Consider the following 18,907-nt stretch of genomic DNA (forward strand, 5'->3'; position numbering starts at 1 on the left):
TTATTAACTGCTAGAGCGCTGATTTATCCGGTAATGAAACAAGTAAAGTCTTTATGAATTTATCATTCAAAACGATTTTAAAAATAATCTGTTCACACATCTTACATGGGTGTTCAAGCATATTCTACCCTTCTGAGAGGGTATTCTCCACTGCTGGAGATACAATAAGCTAGGAGAGGTCCCAAATTATTCTAGAGAATGCAGACATTTTTATTTTCATTTTATTTTATTTTATTTTTTTCCAAAAATTGCTTAATAATATGTTGAATTTGTTGACATTACCAGTCTGTTAAACTCATTTGACAAGTATAAGAAATAAACACAAAAAGGATTGTGGATTTTTCCCTTACTACTATTTTTTATTAGTTGTTTTAATATTTTTTTATTGAATGGGAACCGGAACCGGAATCGTTTGGTGGAACCGGAATCGGAACCGGAACCGGAAAAATTCTTACGATTCCCAACCCTACTGTAGAGTGATTGGGTTCACACGCTGCCAACACACATTTATGTCCAAAACACAATATAAAAGTGGATTTTGCATAATAGATGCCCTTTAAGTTAACCTGGTGTCTCCTAGACACCTACAATTTTATACTCTACTAGACGTCTCTCCACAGGTCTCTGGAGTTCCACTTCAGCACCATCACTTAGGAATAAATAAGATCTCTAGTGCTCCACTTCAGCACTATCACTTGAGAATAATAGTAAGATCTCTAGTGTCTAACCTGACTGGCAGACAGACTCCAAATGATGCCTTTGAATAAGCTTTAATCACTGCCAGGAGGACCTCATATCAATCACAGAGAATCCCACCGGCAAAAAGAATACAACAGTTAATATAGGATAGGTACATGACAAAGGTAACATGACTCATTACATAATTTTTCTAATATGATTAACACTGCATGTACGATCACAGGTGTTGAGCAGCATTTCTGTCCAGCAGGGCACTGACCATCATGGGAACAGTATTCGGCACACACTGGATTCCCTTCAGTTAGGCACCTAGACTGTATGGATAGAGATTCAGATTTAGTCTGGCCATTTAGTGGGATTAAGCATCAGATGTACAGCACAAAACACTCAGGACATGAATAGCTAGCTTTACTTACAGAGTGAATTGCATTGAGTATTATTCATCATCTTTATTAATTTTGTAAAGCCACCCTATGCTTGAAACAGTGCTATAGGCCGAATTCAGGTACTTTTGACAGAGAATATAACACAAAATAATCTATTAATATTATTATAAAATAATACACAATCCTGTTTGTTTATTTTACAAATAACTGTTTGTTTGTTTTTACAATCGCTAGAACACATTTCTAAATACCGTTACTTGGGTCACTTTTTCAAAACAGTGATCACAACATCATTCTATGTGAACTAAACTATGGATCATTTATCTTTGCTTTAGCAAAAAATGAAATAATGACATCTTTCTATTTGCAAGAATTGTTCTGTCACAGACACAATCACCATCAAAACTTTATGTACTATACAGGCAAATTTGCACTCGAAAGATTTTTTTAACTTCGCTATATTTTGCCAACATACAAGCTAGCTAGTTGCAATGTGTTATTTTGCTAATTTTTAAACATGCAACTAAAACTAGCGAATAATACAAATTTAAAAAATAATCTCAGTGGGACGTTTTATACAACCTAACGAGTGGGATGTCTGCGGGATACCTCCCTGAAATTACTTTTTGCAGGTTGGGATGTCTGCGATAATAACTATGTTAACAATAGTTTTGTTAATTTGAAACTTTTATGCTTCAATCTGAGGCCATTTCGCCCGATGTCTAATTGTACGAAACCTGAGACCTGACGCTGAATATAATATAATATAATATAATATAATATAATATAATATAATATAATATAATATAATATAATATAATATAATATAATAATACCTGTATCTGGAACCATACACTGAAGTCCACATTCACTGTTGCAGCATTTCTCATTCTTGGCACAGTCACTGTCATCGGCACACGACACGAAACGCATCTCGGCACATATTTCTGGTATATATTTTATCTTTGGACACACTCCTGTTATACAGACAAATGACAGAGAAGCCATATCACTGAATGCTGAATGAATTTTTCACTGGGGTTTTTGGTTCTTTTGTTGTTGTAGGCTGTAAGGACCTTTGAAATAACTGAAATCATTTGGCCAAGTAATATGGACATGTACATAATTGCACTCCTTAGAATCTTCGGCAACCAGTCAGATTCAAGCATTCAACAGCCCCGTAGTCAGGGGTGCCGCTATAGTGGGGGGGTTGGGCTGGTCTATGGGGTGCAGAGTAGGCTATGTCAGGCATATGGGCCCAGGATGCTAGGGGGGCCCAAATCACCACTTTGGTTAATTACTTTTTTTGTGATTTTGTTTTCTTACATACACAAACATGTTAAATCAGATTCAAACATTCAACAGCCCCGTGGTGAACTTGAAATATTAAACGTAAATATAAATATTAATATTACGTAATATTAAACTTATTAAACGTAAAAAAACAAAAGTTTGTGGGATATGTAAAAAAAAAAAAAAAAAAAAAACCTTTCATCACAATAAGTGTAGGCTATTGTGATGTCAAAACATTTGGTAGCCTAACTAAACAGAATTTTATTAAGTTTAGTGACAACATGTTACGATGTGCATGGTGCAATGACTGGTAGGCTACTGCTTTTATCATTGCTTGATACAATTTTTACAATTTCAATTCAATTCAATTCTTGTGGTTTGATTCCGATCTTGATTCAATATCAATTCATTTGGATAAATAGTACAGTAGATACATGTTAATTTTTCTCAAGAAAGAAATTCTCACATAATGCTGTAAACAGGCTACAGAGAGCTCTGTCAGCTGGCATTATTAAAGGCTAAAAATAACAAATCAAATTAAATATAATGCGGTTTATATTATAATAACTTTATAATATTTTAATTATATAAGTAGCAATAATAAATATGTAATATAGTGCACATATTTAGCAAAATACACATTTATAGGCTACTAATAATAAATATATTATAAAATACTAATTTTTCTAGCCAACTAACATGCTATGATCATTAAATGGCTTTCCTGAGGTAAATGTGTGACATTGTTCTCCAGCTGTTTTATTGACCTTTTTCCGCGGTTGAAAAACACTGATTAATCGATAGCATGTATGATGCATTTACATTTCGATAAGTTGTACTGTATCTTTCAACCTACCTATTATTGTTTATTTACTATTAACTAGTAGTAAAGAGAGATGATCGGTTCACGTGCCGCTTGAACTGAGGTGCTACAGCGATGTCACATTTAAAAGCACCAAAACGGTATTTATTGTCTGAATTTCGTAATAAAATTGACAGAATCTGAGAGCTGAGAATTAGGGTGTAGCCTATTCAGGGACGCGGGAAGTGGGGGTGCTGGGGGTGCTGCAGCACCCCCTGTTTTCACAGAATTGTAAATGCAACGCATATGTTTGTTCATTAAAATGTATTAATTTTTAGCATTTAGTCATTTATTTGTAATAAACACTTTAAGTGGGCTATTTAAAAATTGTTATATGTTAAATTATGTTTTTAAAACATAAGCGCAGAGTGTTACGTAGGCTAATATTGTGTGTGCGTCGAAAGAATTTGTCCGCAGCTGCTAAAAAACACAAAAAAAAAACACAGTCAAACACCCCACTGTTAGTGTTTTGTAAGGAACAGGCAAATATGTAATATATAGCAGGAGACATTTTAATTGTTTACTAATAAAACAGTTATTTTTTATGTCAGTGTCGGCTATAAGATGAAGTTGACGACTCACGATCTTCGCAGCGCCAGAGAGAAATGCACATTTCATACGAATTACATAAGCAGCGCAGTCTGTTTTCTTTCGTTTTGAATTGTTCTGCTTAAAAGTAGACATTTCAAGCTATCTATATGTCTCAGGTCTGTGAGGCAATAGGCTACCTTATAGGCCTACGCTGAGTTTCGGTTCATTATGAGACGAGCTCCAGGTTCGCCAGCGCCTCCGTGTCCTGATTGTCTATTTTCTAATAGCCTATACTTCTTATTTATTAAACCCAGACAATTGGTTGATGAAACATCGATTAAAATTAAGATACAATTAATACAAAACTAAATTAAATTTAAAGACAGGCTTTGTGCTTTCAGTTTGAGTTCTCAGTCTGTGAAAGTTTTAAAACATTCGTTTAGTGCCGCTTTAAGCGCTCACGTCCGTAACGGAGAATTGTCTGTAACATTTTTTTTTTTTTTTTTTTTTTTTGAAATAAATTTCTAAAAAAATGCGACTTAGTCCATTGAGACTTAGGCTAGGCCTATATATGTTTTTTCTTCCTTGTGACGCATTTTTTTACCGATATGCGACTCCGGAGCGACTTATAAAATACGGTATGTTATTTATTATTTTTGTGCAAATGTCCCACAAAGTCCCATCCTTTAAGGATTAATTTATGTCCCGTTGACCGGTGCATTGCATTACGAATAAAAGCAGAATCAATAAAGTCAAAAATGTGATGTGCAGTCAGGTTTGAGTGTGTGCGCTATTTGAACAAGTGTTCTCACTGATACGCTTGTTGTGATTCGTGGAGATTTGACGAGTTTTATAGTCTTGATATTGTTTCTTATTCAAAAGTGGTGACGCCCCCCCCCCCGAACAGATCCAATTGCAGAAAACTGCGCCTTTTTATTTGACTGCTCTTATGAGGATACTTAACAAAACGGACATTTTGGCATAATGGTGTGTGTTATTGTTCAAGCGCGAAAGTGAAAGAGAATTCCGGGCGCTGTCTGTGCACACGATGCCTACTGTTGCGCGTCTTTCTGCGCGTCGTGTGTGCATCAGGACATTCACAGACAGAGCGTTCTCTTTTGTCTTATCGCGCTTAAATGGTTTAAAAGCATGTTCTCTCCGCTGGAACCGTCTTGCAGCACATCGTCATCTTCTCAAAATCCTAATTACAACATCGTATAGATGACATTGTATCATATGATGCTCATTAGTTTCTTCATATTGCGTTTGTAGAGAATAACACCAAATCAGTAAAAGAACAAATATTACATTACGAAATATCTCCATGCTGTGCCTGTTTTTGCACTTCCTGCTTTTCCCTGCTTGAGAATTCCTGTCCAATGAATGGACGACCTTAGCACACGTGTGGTTTTGTTTACAAATTTTGGTTCACTTGCAAAAAGAGCAGTGTGAAAGCGAACCGTACCAAACCAAAAAAAATCAACATTGTATTTGGTCCGGACCAAAGCAAGTGAACTATCGGACTTTCCTGGTGATACACCCTTAGTTTCCTATTGTAAGTAACCTGCTCTGTCTTGTCTGTCGGTGTCAGTGTCCTCTTTGCTTGGCGATTTATCTCTGCGTGAGAAAATGGATGTGTGGCGTGAGAGCGTGTGAAAGGTGTCATTTGCGTGAGTCTCATGCTGAATGCGTGTTTAAAGCATAGGTTTAAAGCAGGGCTCAGTAGTTTCGGGATTTCCTCGCTGTATTCTCGCTTTTTGCTCGCAGGTTTCTCTCTAGAGCTCCCCCCACAGCTTCGGAATAGATAATTGACAACACTGTTGTAAAAACTCGTTGGTGATTCTCAGACACCAGAGGCTAGTAGATCAACGACATCAAAGCAGATGGGACATTCTTTAAAACGTCTGCTTCATTCGGGTTCGAACAGCGTGAGGGAGCGCAATAATGACAGCATTTTAGCAGATTTCTTTTGGCCGTAAAGCAATTGTTTACATCGCGAGACCTGATATCACGGCGTCCCGCCGGCTCAAAGTTGCAAGTGCGGATTTTCTGCTCTCGGGCACCAGGGGGGTGCGAAACGACCACCATTCAACCTGAAATAAGTAATATAACCATTCCAATGACTCTGAAGCTGTTCAGTTAAGGTAAAAAAGTTACTTAGTTCACCTTTAACAGCTCTGTGTTTAAGTTGCTAAGAGTGGTTGCTAGGGGTGTTGTGTAGTAATACCTAATACATAGAACCGTTGGGTGAAGCGGTCGTAGCCGTGTTTTATCGTGAATAAAACACATCTATTGACCAATCAGAATCAAGGATTGAAACTAACCCGTTTTATAATATAATATAATATAATATAATACCTATAACTGGAGCCATACACTGACGTACACCGCATTCAGTGCGGCAGCATTTCTTCCCTTTGGGACAGTCACTGTCATCGGCACACTCACACTTTACTTCTTCATAGTTTGTTCTTGGACACACTCCTGGCAGACACATGACAGAAGAAAAAAATAAATAAATAAATAAAAAATAGCCCTGATATATTGAAGAGCACAGGTGAAGTGACATTGTGAGTTTTTATGAAGATTGTTCACTTAAATTATAAGTTGTTATATTTTTTAAAGCCTAATACAATTTTAAAATTGATAGCTTTCAATTATACTGTAATGCTGAATGCCTATAATTAATGACTAAAATTAAGAAGAAAAAAAATCATTTCATAGAGACATCAGGAGCAGTATTGGTATCAGTGATGCATTCTTTCATGAAAAGATGCCATTAAACAAATATTTGAAATATTGATTGACCGCACATAATATAATATAATATAATATAATATAATATAATATAATATAATATAATATAATATAATATAATATAATATAATAATACCTGTATCTGGAACCATACACTGAAGTCCACATTCACTGTTGCAGCATTTCTCATTCTTGGCACAGTCACTGTCATCGGCACACGACACGAAACGCATCTCGGCACATATTTCTGGTATATATTTTATCTTTGGACACACTCCTGTTATACAGACAAATGACAGAGAAGCCATATCACTGAATGCTGAATGAATTTTTCACTGGGGTTTTTGGTTCTTTTGTTGTTGTAGGCTGTAAGGACCTTTGAAATAACTGAAATCATTTGGCCAAGTAATATGGACATGTACATAATAATTGCACTCCTTAGAATCTTCGGCAACCAGTCAGATTCAAGCATTCAACAGCCCCGTAGTCAGGGGTGCCGTTATAGTGGGGGGGTTGGGCTGGTCTATGGGGTGCAGAGTAGGCTATGCCAGGCATATGGGCCCAGGATGCTAGGGGGGCCCAAATCACCACTTTGGTTAATTACTTTTTTTGTGATTTTGTTTTCTTACATACACAAACATGTTAAATCAGATTCAAACATTCAACAGCCCCGTGGTGAACTTGAAATAATCTAAATGTAAACTAATAAAGTATTTAAATTTCTTATTAAACGTAAAAAAACAAACGATTGTGGGATATGTAAAAAAAAAAAAAAAAAAAAACTTTCATCACAATAAGTGTAGGCTATTGTGATGTCAAAACATTTGGTAGCCTAACTAAACAGAATTTTATTAAGTTTAGTGACAGCATGTTACGATGTGCATGGTGCAATGACTGGTAGGCTACTGCTTTTATCATAGCTTGATACGATTTTTACCATTTCAATTCAATTCAATTCTCGTGGTTTGATTCCGATCTTGATTCAATATCAATTCATTTGGATAAATAGTACAGTAGATACATGTTAATTTTTCTCAAGAAAGAAATTCTCACATAATGCTGTAAACAGGCTACAGAGAGCTCTGTCAGCTGGCATTATTAAAGGCTAAAAATAACAACTCAAATTAAATATAATGCGGTTTATATTATAATAACTTTATAATATTTTAATGATATAAGTAACAATAATAAATATGTAATATAGTGCACATATTTAGCAAAATACACATTTATAGGCTACTAATAATAAAAATATTATAAAATACAAATTTTTCTAGCCAACTAACATGCTATGGTCATTAAATGGCTTTCCTGAGGTAAATGTGTGACATTGTTCTCCAGCTGTTTTATTGACCTTTTTCCGCGGTTGAAAAACACTGATTGATCGGTATGACACATTTACATTTCGATAAGTTGTACTGTATCTTTCAACCTACCTATTATTGTTTATTTACTATTAACTAGTAGTAAAGAGAGATGATCGGTTCACGTGCCGCTTGAACTGAGGTGCTACAGCGATGTCACATTTAAAAGCGCCAAAACGGTATTTATTGTCTGAATTTTGTAATAAAATTGACAGAATCTGAGAGCTGAGAATTTTTAGTTTCCTATTGTAAGTAACCTGCTCTTTCTTGTCTGTCGGTGTCAGTGTCCTCTTTGCTTGGCGATTTATCTCTGCGTGAGAAAATGGATGTGTGGCGTGAGAGTGTGTGAAAGGTGTCAATTGGCTTTATGCACAGCTGCACTACTTCCTGAACTTCAGCCAGCTCCTTTGTTTCCTGTCTGCCATTATTGGACAAACTGATTAATCCAGGTGTGTCTGATTGTTGTTGTGACTACTGAGGTCAGGCACACCTGGATTAATGAGTTTGTCCAATAATGGCAGACAGGAAACAAAGGAGCTGGCTGAAGTTCAGGAAGTAGTGCAGCTGTGCATAAAGTCAATTGTGTGAGTCTCACGCTGAATGCGTGTTTAACAGCTCTGTGTTTAAGTTGCTAAGAGTGGTTGCTAGGGGTGTTGTGTAGTAATACATAGAACCGTTGGGTGAAGCGGTCATAGCCATGTTTTATCGTGAATAAAACACAGCTATTGATCAATCAGAATCAAGGATTGAAACTAACCCGTTTTATAATATAATATAATATAATATAATATAATATAATATAATATAATATAATATAATATAATATAATATAATATAATACCTCTAACTGGAGCCATACACTGATGTCCACCGCATTCAGTGCGGCAGCATTTCTTCCCTTTGGGACAGTCACTGTCACCGGCACACTCACACTTTACTTCTTCGTAGTTTGTTCTTGGACACACTCCTGCATTTACTGTTACACAGACACATGACAGAAGAAAAAAAAAGAGTAAAAAATAAATAAATAAATAGCCCTGATATATTGAAGAGCACAGGTGAAGTGACATTGTGAGTTTTTATGAAGATTGTTCACTTAAAATTATAAGTTGTTATATTTTTTAAAGCCTAATAAAATTTAAATTGATAGCTTTCAATTATACTGTAATGCTGAATGCCTAGAATTAAATAAAATATCATACCTGTAACTGGAGCCATACAGTCAAGTCCACCACACACAGTGCTGCAGCATTTCTGATTGTCGGGACACTCACTGTCACCGGCACACAACTCATCATCCTGCCTTACACACATTATTGTTCCATCGTTTGTGATTGGACACACTCCTGGCTTTGCTGTGATACAGACACATGACAGTGAAAAATAATAGCCCTGATTTATTGAAGAGCACAGGTAAATTATATTAGTTATATTTTTTAAAGCCTAATAAATGTTAAAATTGATAGCTTTCAATTACACTGTAATGCTGAATGCCTATAATTAATGACTAAAATTAAGAAAAAAAAAAATCTATTTCATAGAGACATCAGGAGCAGTATTGGTATCAGTGATGCATTCTTTCATAAAAAGATGGCATTAAACAAATATTTGAAATATTGATTGACCGCACATAATATAATATAATATAATATAATATAATATAATATAATATAATATAATATAATATAATATATACCTGTATCTGGAGCCATACACTGAAGTCCACATCCATTGCTGCAGCATTTCTCATCGTTGGCACAGTCACTGTCATCGGCACACGACACGAAACGTATCAGGGCACACTCTTCTGCTTCATATTTTGAGCTTGGACACACTCCTGGCTTTACTGTTATACAGACACATGACAGAGAAGCCAAATCACTGAATGCTGAATGTCTTTTTCACTGGGGTTTTTGGTTATTTTGCTGTTGTTGCTGTAAGGACCTTTGAAATAACAAATCATTTGGCAAAGTGATATAGACATGTAATGCGGCAATTTCTGATCTAAAACGGTTTCTACACCAATTTTTTTTTTGCGTGTGTTCCTTTTGAAAAACCTCTAGTATTATTGTCCATTACTAATTCAAACTCACTGAAAGTAGGCCACACACACACTCACACACACACACACACACACACACACACACACACACACACACACACACACACACACACACACAATCTGTATCTTCCAGAGAAGTCTCGATCGACTGGACGGCACAAGCGCCAGCTTCCCGGAGAATGACCGGCCACTACAGAAGAGCAGGTTATAATCAGGGCAAGGGCACCTGGGCTTGAGTATATGTTTGGGCCCTAGCAACACTACAAATGATCTCAACTAGAACATCATTATGGATCACAAAATACACAAAAATGTAGAACAATTAATGCATTAACATGCCATGCCTAGCCTAGCACAAGGTTAGCAGTGATATATAATTAATACAATAAAATACTGGATGTGCTCTGAGTTGAGAGAAGATCAAAACCATGAAATAACACTGAGCAATTAAGGCATAGATGAACAGTATTTTTTTACTTTATTGTCATCTGTGTTCTCTTAGTCTCATGTCTCATTTCTTAATTTGAATCAAATTCAATCAGAATACAAAGACAATGTGTATGGCAATTACCGGCACTCTTGCTTGTGTGATAACTCATTTGCTTATGTTGTGAATATAAAAACAGGAACTAAATGGGTATTTTTATCATCTTGATGACATTTCTGCCCCACTATAGTGTGATGGCAATGAGACGGAACCAAGCACGGCGCTACACCGGGGCTAGGGGGCGCTAAAGCCCCGTCAAAAATCTGTGTAGCCCCAGTTAAGCCCACGCAACCAGGGGGCAAAAGACCCGCGCTCTTAGTTCGTACCGGAGTAGCCTACATCTGACCTCAACACAAAAAATCCGGTGCAGCATCAAAGTATTTGACGAGCTGCACATGACCACATAGCACGTAGTTGTATGCATCAAGGGATTTGTACGCTCTAATCATTTCTCTTGTATACACACTTGGTGTCTGAATTAGATAATTATATATATCAGGCCATACAATTGCTGGCCACTTCTTGTCATCCACAATCCAAAGATCGTCAGGTATTATTGTATAGGGATCCGGCAAGATCTCACCATTGCTGAGAGTAAGTTTTTTAATATAATCGCCACGGTCAGAGGTAGGCTACTAAGGCTTCCCACATAATCCATCGTCAAATCTTTGATTTACAGTAAAGTAACGTTATATGTGTGCAGTCATGATATGTTGCAGGTCGTAAAGGAACGTAAACAAGGTTAGCCTAACTTATAAAAGCAAATTCGGGCTCTATAGAGGCTATTACATTACTAACTTAGTCTAACATGATAATTCATACATGCATCACAGTATGTCCGGATTTTGATTCGTAAACAGTTGGACGTTTTACATAATGTAATATTAATATGAAACACAAACAAACAGATCCAACTCTGAAATTGCAGTTTATTATTGAGTCAACAACAAGAAATTACAAACAATGCGAAATTACGTTAATTACAATGTTCTTTTACAGAACTCGGCATAACAGATAGCTGTTTTTTGCCCAGTTCATTTTTAACAGGTACAGGGTGTTTGTTTTTCTTGCTGTGGCGTTGTATATTATTAATTCTATTTTTGACGTTGTGAACCGAATCATTAGACACCAGTGATGCGCGGGTCAATGTATAAACAACCCGCACCTGACCGACGTTTTCAATTGACCCGCCCGCAACTCGGACCGCAGAAAAATAAAATATTGTAGGTTACCCGACCCGCTTCCTGACCCGCATTTTTTAAAAGTAGGCTAGTAAATGCTCATCGTTGCGTCGTTAAAAAAAAAAAAAAGAATTCTAATTTTGTCAAGAATTATAAAAAATCGTCAATAAGCTCATAATTTGTACTAAAATAGTCTAAATTTTTAGTTTTAACAACAATTTTAAAAAGCTGGCTATGTCTATTTTGATGTTTCTGCGCAAGTTCAGCAGACAGTGAGGTTCGGGTTTGTTCCGATCAGAGCTCGTGAGCGGAGAGCGCATTTCTGAATATTCTGCTCCTCTCACGGTCGCTCCCCCAACACAGACTGGCCTGTTGGTTCGAAAAAATATGTGGAATAAGGGCTACCTCCGACTAATTTTTTTTTCTAGTCGACTAGTAGTTGTTCATTTAAGCCATTCGTGGACAAATCGCCCCTTTATATTAATTTAATTAAAGGCTAGCCTACAGGGTAATAAGCCGCACGCATAAAACTTGCCACAAAGAACCGTTTAAAGTAATGATTATGAATGTGTCTAAATCAGCAAGGAGACATTTAATTGTTTAGTAATAAACTGGTGTTTTCTGTGTCGCTGCAAAGATGAAGTTGACGATGCGGACTCACCATGAACGCCAGAGAGAAATGCACATTTCATTTGGATTACATAATCAGAGAGTAGCCTATTTATTTGGGTTTGAATATTTTCGTTTAAAAGTAGACATTTCGAACTTTCTGTAATATATAGCCTATATTTCTCAAATCTGTGAGGCACAAGCTGAGTTTCGGCGCCCTCCGGTTCACGTGCAATGCAAGTGATCGTGCCGGCTCCTTATTACATTGTCTGCTATATATTTGATTCTTATTCATTAAATACGGGCAATTGATTGATAAAACATTGATCAAAATTAAGATACAATTTATACAAAACGAAAATCTTTTAAAAAGAGTTTTCTATAAAACAAAACTTAATGAAGTGGTCAAAATCATGTTTTACCAAAAACAGCGCCGTTGCTAGGAGGGCGCCAGCGCCTCTGCCTTTAGCGCCTCTGCCTCGCGAATGGATGATAGCCCTGAAGACGCCTAGCAATGATATACCTTTAGTGGTAGGATACCTTTAGTTAAGCTATACCTTAAGAGTCTTCGTAGCGCGCTACGAGACAATGTTATCGGAAAATGCAGCCAAGGTATGATGCGTAATGGAGATTCCAAAGCTCTCTTCTTTGGTCAGAACCATGGAGAGCGATCGCGGATAGGTCTGTCCTATGCACCGAAACTTTTAATAATGTAACAAAATATTTAAAGAGCATCAAGCTATTAAAATCTATATTATGTATACGCACAGTTAATATAACAGTAGGCTATATTAGTCAGTATTTTTTAAGCAGTTAAGCAGTGATTGGATAACGTTTTTTATTTTTTTATTTAACGTTTTTAATTTTAGGCTTAGTTATTTTGTTGACTATTATTTGGCCAAATCTAGTTAAAGTGCTGTGTATCATAGCTGCTTTTATTGAAAAAACGAGAACCTCTATATTATAGAGTAACTTAAGTAATGAAAATCAATTGTTTTCTTAGCACCCCCACGTATCGGTCTAGCTCCCCATTAGCACCAGTAGAGAAAAAATCCTGGCGCCGTGCCTGGACGGAACAGAGCGCTTAAACTCTTCAGATTGCATATTTAGTTGATAAATTAACAGAAATTATCATTCTCTGTAAACAAATTACACTTGAACATGTGAACATGTTTCTAAATGTGCGCTTTTTGGGGTAAAAACAAAACAAAAACATAAGTAGCCATAGCCATGTGATTACAATGGCGCAGATGCGATTCCACTGTGTTTTCTTATGTGAAATAATGATAAATATCAGTTTATGCCATTTGATTATGGCATTGAAGCTCGCCATTAGAGGCTATTAGCCAAGGCTGGCCTGTTTAAAAAAAAAGAAAAGAAAAAAAAAAGCACTCGCTCGCAGAGAGTGGAAATGTGGCTAATAATTGCTGACTGGCATATAGGCCTAACTGAAGTCCGGCCATGGTTAAAGGTGCTCTAAGTCAGTGGTTCTCAACCTTTTTTGGGCCAGTGCCCCCTATCCAATATCCAGGTCCCTGAACGCCCCCCACCCCCAAACTACTGAGCGAGCAGGAATGAGTGAGAGTTAATAGATGAAATAAGTGCAAAATTGTCTTTTATTAATACAACTGAACTATACTCCACAGTGATTCATCCAAAAAACAAGTTATAAATTGCATTGACATAGCAATACCAGTATTTCTCACAGGAGTTTGTTAAATCTGTGGTGAGTGGACCTCAGGCCTTCTAGGGGGGTTGAATACATTACCAAAATGTGATTGCAGAATATATTTAAATTATCCATCAAATTGTCATTTTCTCCTTACTGTCTTGTGAGTTAACAATAATGCCTGACCAGTAAATTACTTGGTGAACAAAGAAAACATTTTGGCATTTGGGATTTGAAATAGTTAATGCCTAAAAATGTAAAAGTTTTACCTTATAAATAGAATATAGTTTAATTAATTTTAAAATTCGTCGCCAGAGTGAATGGGAACATGATTTATTGAAAATATTTGAAAAAATATAAGTGTTTCTTAAGTCAATACTTTTTAATGGCTTGTCAACTTTCCATTCCTCCGCTGCGTGATTCTGCACCACCGGATTGTTGTCAGCGCCAAACACATTATTGAGCACGTGAATGCTGATTCTTATCAGCGCTGGATTCTAGTCAGTGCTTGAGCGCTGGTCTATGACTGGAAAAATAATAGAGTCGTTGCAAAAGTAACGATAGGCTACATGTCGCATAAAACTGGAAGATTTTAGAATGTTAGGCATTCTAAACTTTTGAATAAGAAATAATATCAAGTCGTCAAAATAGAACTCGTCAAAACTCCTCGAATCACTACAAGCGCGCGCGGTGAGAACCCTCACAGCATATACACACACCTGAACTTGACTGCACATCATATTTTTTACATTATTGATACTGCTTTCAATCGTAATGCAATAGAAATGAACACAAAAAAACATGCCTAGTGCCTACCTACAACACTGACGGTGGATATGATCACACTATGATATCACACTCTGCGCATATGTTTTACAACATAATTTAACAAAAACGTAGTCCTAACACTTTTTAAATAGCCCACTTACAGTGTTTATTACAACTACTAAATGCTTAAAATGAATAAAAGTAAATGAACAAAAATTTGCGTTACATATTTAAACTCGTGAACGCCCCCCATTAACACCTGAACGCCCCCCTTTCAAAAATCTTGCTTCCAACGCCCCCCGTTGTTCTCTGAACGCCCCCTGGGGGGCGGTACCGCCCCCGTTGAGAACCACTACTCTAAGTGGTGCTGGGTGACGTCACTTCTTGTTGATGTTCGAAGTATTGTCAAACAAAATGGAGGCTAGATCGACCCTCCCTCCTCCACATCCCGTCCCCTCCCTTCCATGCTGTCATGAAAACAGAGACTGTGTTCCAAACCGTGTAGCGCAGTCATGAACAGTCATGAACCATTTAGAAAACAGTCATGAACCATTTAGAAAAAACAAACTGGATTTACCCACCTCTCCAGCAAAAACAGAGCCACCTGAATGTCGGATTGAAGCCCTTCTGCCGGCGGAGTTCTCGCCACCTTTTGAACGCTTTTCTGATGTAAATTCGGGACGATGTAAGTTCCTTCTCCTTTTCCCTATTCTTTGTTATTTGTTCATCAGAACGTCGTCTCTTTGGTCGCGTCTCGGCCATATCAAAATTCTCAAGAATATACAATTTTAACGTTAGTCATTGTTAGGACATCTCTCCTCTAGCTAACTTCCCTCTTCATGCTTCTCTCTCCTCCACTCCCCACACCCCCCTTCATGTGCACGCGCACTAACCCCCCAAATCATGTACATTATTAGCTGGAACACAGTTTGTTATGTTTCGTGGCCAAGGCTGAGCCAGTTTGTTTTTCTTGCCATTTGTGGAGCCTGGGCTGTCCACAGAGACCGCGTTTTTTACAGTGTGTTCAGGGGACAAGCAGCTAGCGTATAGTGCGGAGATGTTTGCTGGATGTGACAAAAAAAGTTTTGGCCTAGAAAACGCGTGACATCGCTTAGAGCACCTTTAATATTTTTTCAGAATTTGTAAGTCAGTGGTTTTGCAATATGTGTCAAGCTTTTTCACATATTTATCTGCTTCATATCAAAGTAGTTTAGAAATCTACTTAATCCCTAAACTGATCTTAGTGTCATAAAAAAAGTGCGTAACGAGTTGTAACCAATTTTATGAAATGGTTAGTTCGAGTCCTTGATTCTACGGCTGACCGCTTCAACCAATGGTGCTACTCCTGGTAAGCGTTTTGTTTTTATTTGCTTTACCCCGGGCTTAAAGTAAAAACATGACTGTGAAAATAGTAGTATTAATTGGTGAGTATAGTGCAGTTGGTGAGATACTACATTTTCATGTCAATTCGTGTTCATTTTAACTACGAGCAAGTGCTTACTTTAATTCAGCTCGTGCAGCACAGCAAAAGTAGACTCGGTGCGGAAACGATCGCTGCACTGCTGTAAACGCAACAGGTGTTGTGTGCCAAATTCTGACCCCCGGTAATAATTTTCAGGGACTTGAAATTGGGCACAACACCGGACCACATCCGCATGCAGTGTGAAAGCTGTTAACATGGGTACGGGAAAAATAGGCACCGCATACGCACTGCACAGTGTGAAACAGGCGTCAACCCTTTCAATATAAAAGTCTTCTATATTGACTGACTCAGATAATATTACAATTTATATATTTACAAAGTTCATCTTTCACTGGTCACCTGAACTATTGTTCATGCATTTCTTCAGGCTGCGTAATGAAGTTAAAGAACATGGATCTCACCTGTGGTTCCTGGAGCAGCTTCTGTTGTGCTCAAGCATCCAGACAGACACAATAACACAGAGCAATACACTCGAGCTGTCATCCTCTCCACTTACGATCATACAATGAACTGCTTGAAAATCATACTTGTCTCAGGACGAGAGAGTATTTTAGTTAGAGCTCAACCAATGGCGTGAGTTTGGGGCGGGATGATCTGTTTTGGAGAACAACACACCCGCATGTTTTAAAAAGTTCCAATGATGTCAGAGAGTTCTGATACAAGACAAACTCTAGGCTATGATGCCAATCGGGAGAGCTCTAGGCTATTAATATGATGCCAGACGGGTTTTTTTTTTTTTTCAGAATGCACAAACTAGTTTTCAATGGCCTCAAAGAAGTATAATACTTTTCCTATACACAATAGTTTGATTTAGATTATATCCAATACAATCCCACCGGACAGTCTTTTATGAAAGGGTGTGGGTTGGCCAGTTTGGGCACTACATTCAATCCCAAATCTGAATCTAATCCCTTCCCCCCATATATATATATGTTTATATAAAATACACTTATACTTTAAACAGATCATGCATTAAAGCTACACTGTGTGATATTTTCCCCCATCTAGCGGTGAAATTGTATATGACTACCCAGTGAATATTAGTTTCTGTTCCTTTCATTTTCGAGGGCGTTTTAACTCCTACGGTGGCCGTATTATTCCAAGATTAACATGGCTTCCAGTTCGACTTCGTCCAATTGCGCCTTTAAAACTATTCATCACCTGTGATCCGTCGCAGCACAGATTTATGTTACAAGGTAAACAATACTTTTTCACCATTGACGTGAGGAAAAGTAACGCAAGTTATAATAGAGGTCATTCTGGCGTTATGCACAACCATGCTATGGTTAGACAAGCAACTATAAAACTTCGAATTTACATTTGCTCCTCATGAGCTCTTTCCATCTGGGAAAGGTTACTCCAATATTGACTTTGGTCTTGCTGATTTGTCTGTCGCACCTATTGTTTTAATTCTCTCTTTTGCTTCCTTGGCGACTCTTACATGTCCTCGAAAATAGGCGTGATCATCCATCTTCAGCAGTCTTTCAAATCTGCCGGCAGTCGCGAGTAATCTCCCCCTCGCATTCGTCACGGTGTCACTGAGTGTAAAGCGCGAAAGGCGAAGCTTGAATTTCCAGGTATGTCCCTCTTTGGCGAATGTATTTTCAAGATGGAGGCGCAATATGGCTGCCACCATTCAAGCGACTCGCTCGTATGTATTCTAAATGGCAGATTTTATGCTTACGAGAATACTTTATTAGTTGGTGGAAGTAATTACACATGAATGAGCACATATACTTTTGATAGAACAACGTGTTTTTTGCTAAGAATCAACTTAAAAAGTTACACAGTGTAGCTTTAAAGGTTGGGTAAGTCGTTTTTGAAATATGTTGTTTGGAAGTTAGTCTGACCAACACAACAACAAATGTGTAGCCAATCGTGGCAAAAAATATACGATCCGGATTAATTAGGACCTGTAACCTCTGACACGCCTGGCAAAAGTTCTAACCACCAGACCATTACGGAACACAAGTAAAATTTGCAGATCTATGCATTTATTCACGTGAAAAATCTTGCCACTAACAATATTATATTAGTACATCTCATTAAAAGACAAATTAAACCCAACGTAACGTTACTATTGAAATTGATTTGTAGCATCGTTATGTTATTTTCAGTCAGAACACATTCACACAGCAGGATTTTGAATCGCTGACAGGTCCAGATATTTAGCATGCCAAATATCTCACAGGCGTCGGCGACTCGAAAATCGGGCCTAAAAGCGTTCAGTGTGAACTCGGCATTAACTGCCAGTTAGTCAGAGTCACCTTGGCGACTGCTAGTGAATGTGGTGTATACCGTCATTGTTAGTGCACTGCACTCTAAGGCCGACTAAGTTTTCTCAGTTTGTTCTGCACCGTTGGCTGAAATTGGTTCTCGTCGGCTTTTTTCCAGCCGATTCGACATGTTGAATCGGTGTCGGGCCGTCGGTGAGAGAGAGACCTCTAATTGGCTGTTCAGCTTAGTGAACGAGTGAGAATAATAGCAAAACAGCGAGCAAAGAAGTCAAAACGGTACAGACAGAAGGCTGTTCTAATGTTACGTCATCTTACATGAGTGTTCCTTGGCGAATATTTCAATATCAACATGAGCTGAGTGGAATAAAGAAAGTGTTTAGCAGGATTGATATTCAAAACGGTAAGCACGCACTGCTTTGTTTATGGTTTGTGTATCTGCAGCCTGCAGCGTTGGTTTCCCTTTTTGAATGACGAATATAGATGAAAATATCTGCAGAAATAGACAGTTGTCTCATTTAC

The 18,907-nt window shown here is 37.6% G+C and overlaps 1 protein-coding gene across 2 annotated transcripts; it reads right to left on the reverse strand.

Annotated features, from left to right (window-relative positions):
• Nucleotides 1–241: 241 nt before the first annotated feature.
• Nucleotides 242–16,796, reverse strand: LOC311073643 (uncharacterized protein). 2 transcript variants are annotated; one of them, XM_084099547.1, is made up of 8 exons: nucleotides 16,553–16,796; nucleotides 9,589–9,738; nucleotides 9,095–9,247; nucleotides 8,734–8,868; nucleotides 6,665–6,805; nucleotides 6,130–6,255; nucleotides 1,922–2,062; nucleotides 242–1,013 (listed from the first exon to the last, which is right to left on the reverse strand). In XM_084099547.1, the coding sequence occupies exons 1-8, from the start codon at nucleotides 16,632–16,634 to the stop codon at nucleotides 1,009–1,011; spliced, it is 933 nt and encodes a 310-aa protein (XP_083955673.1). In that variant the 5' UTR covers nucleotides 16,635–16,796; the 3' UTR covers nucleotides 242–1,008. The 2 variants fall into 2 exon arrangements, with proteins under 2 accessions (XP_083955673.1, XP_083955672.1); XM_084099546.1 differs by having other exon boundaries at nucleotides 909–1,008; nucleotides 16,553–16,676.
• Between the last annotated feature and the right edge of the window lie 2,111 nt (nucleotides 16,797–18,907).

Source organism: Abramis brama (assembly GCF_963993115.1).
Source record: "Abramis brama genome assembly, chromosome: 22".
Lineage (NCBI taxonomy): Eukaryota > Metazoa > Chordata > Actinopteri > Cypriniformes > Leuciscidae > Abramis > Abramis brama.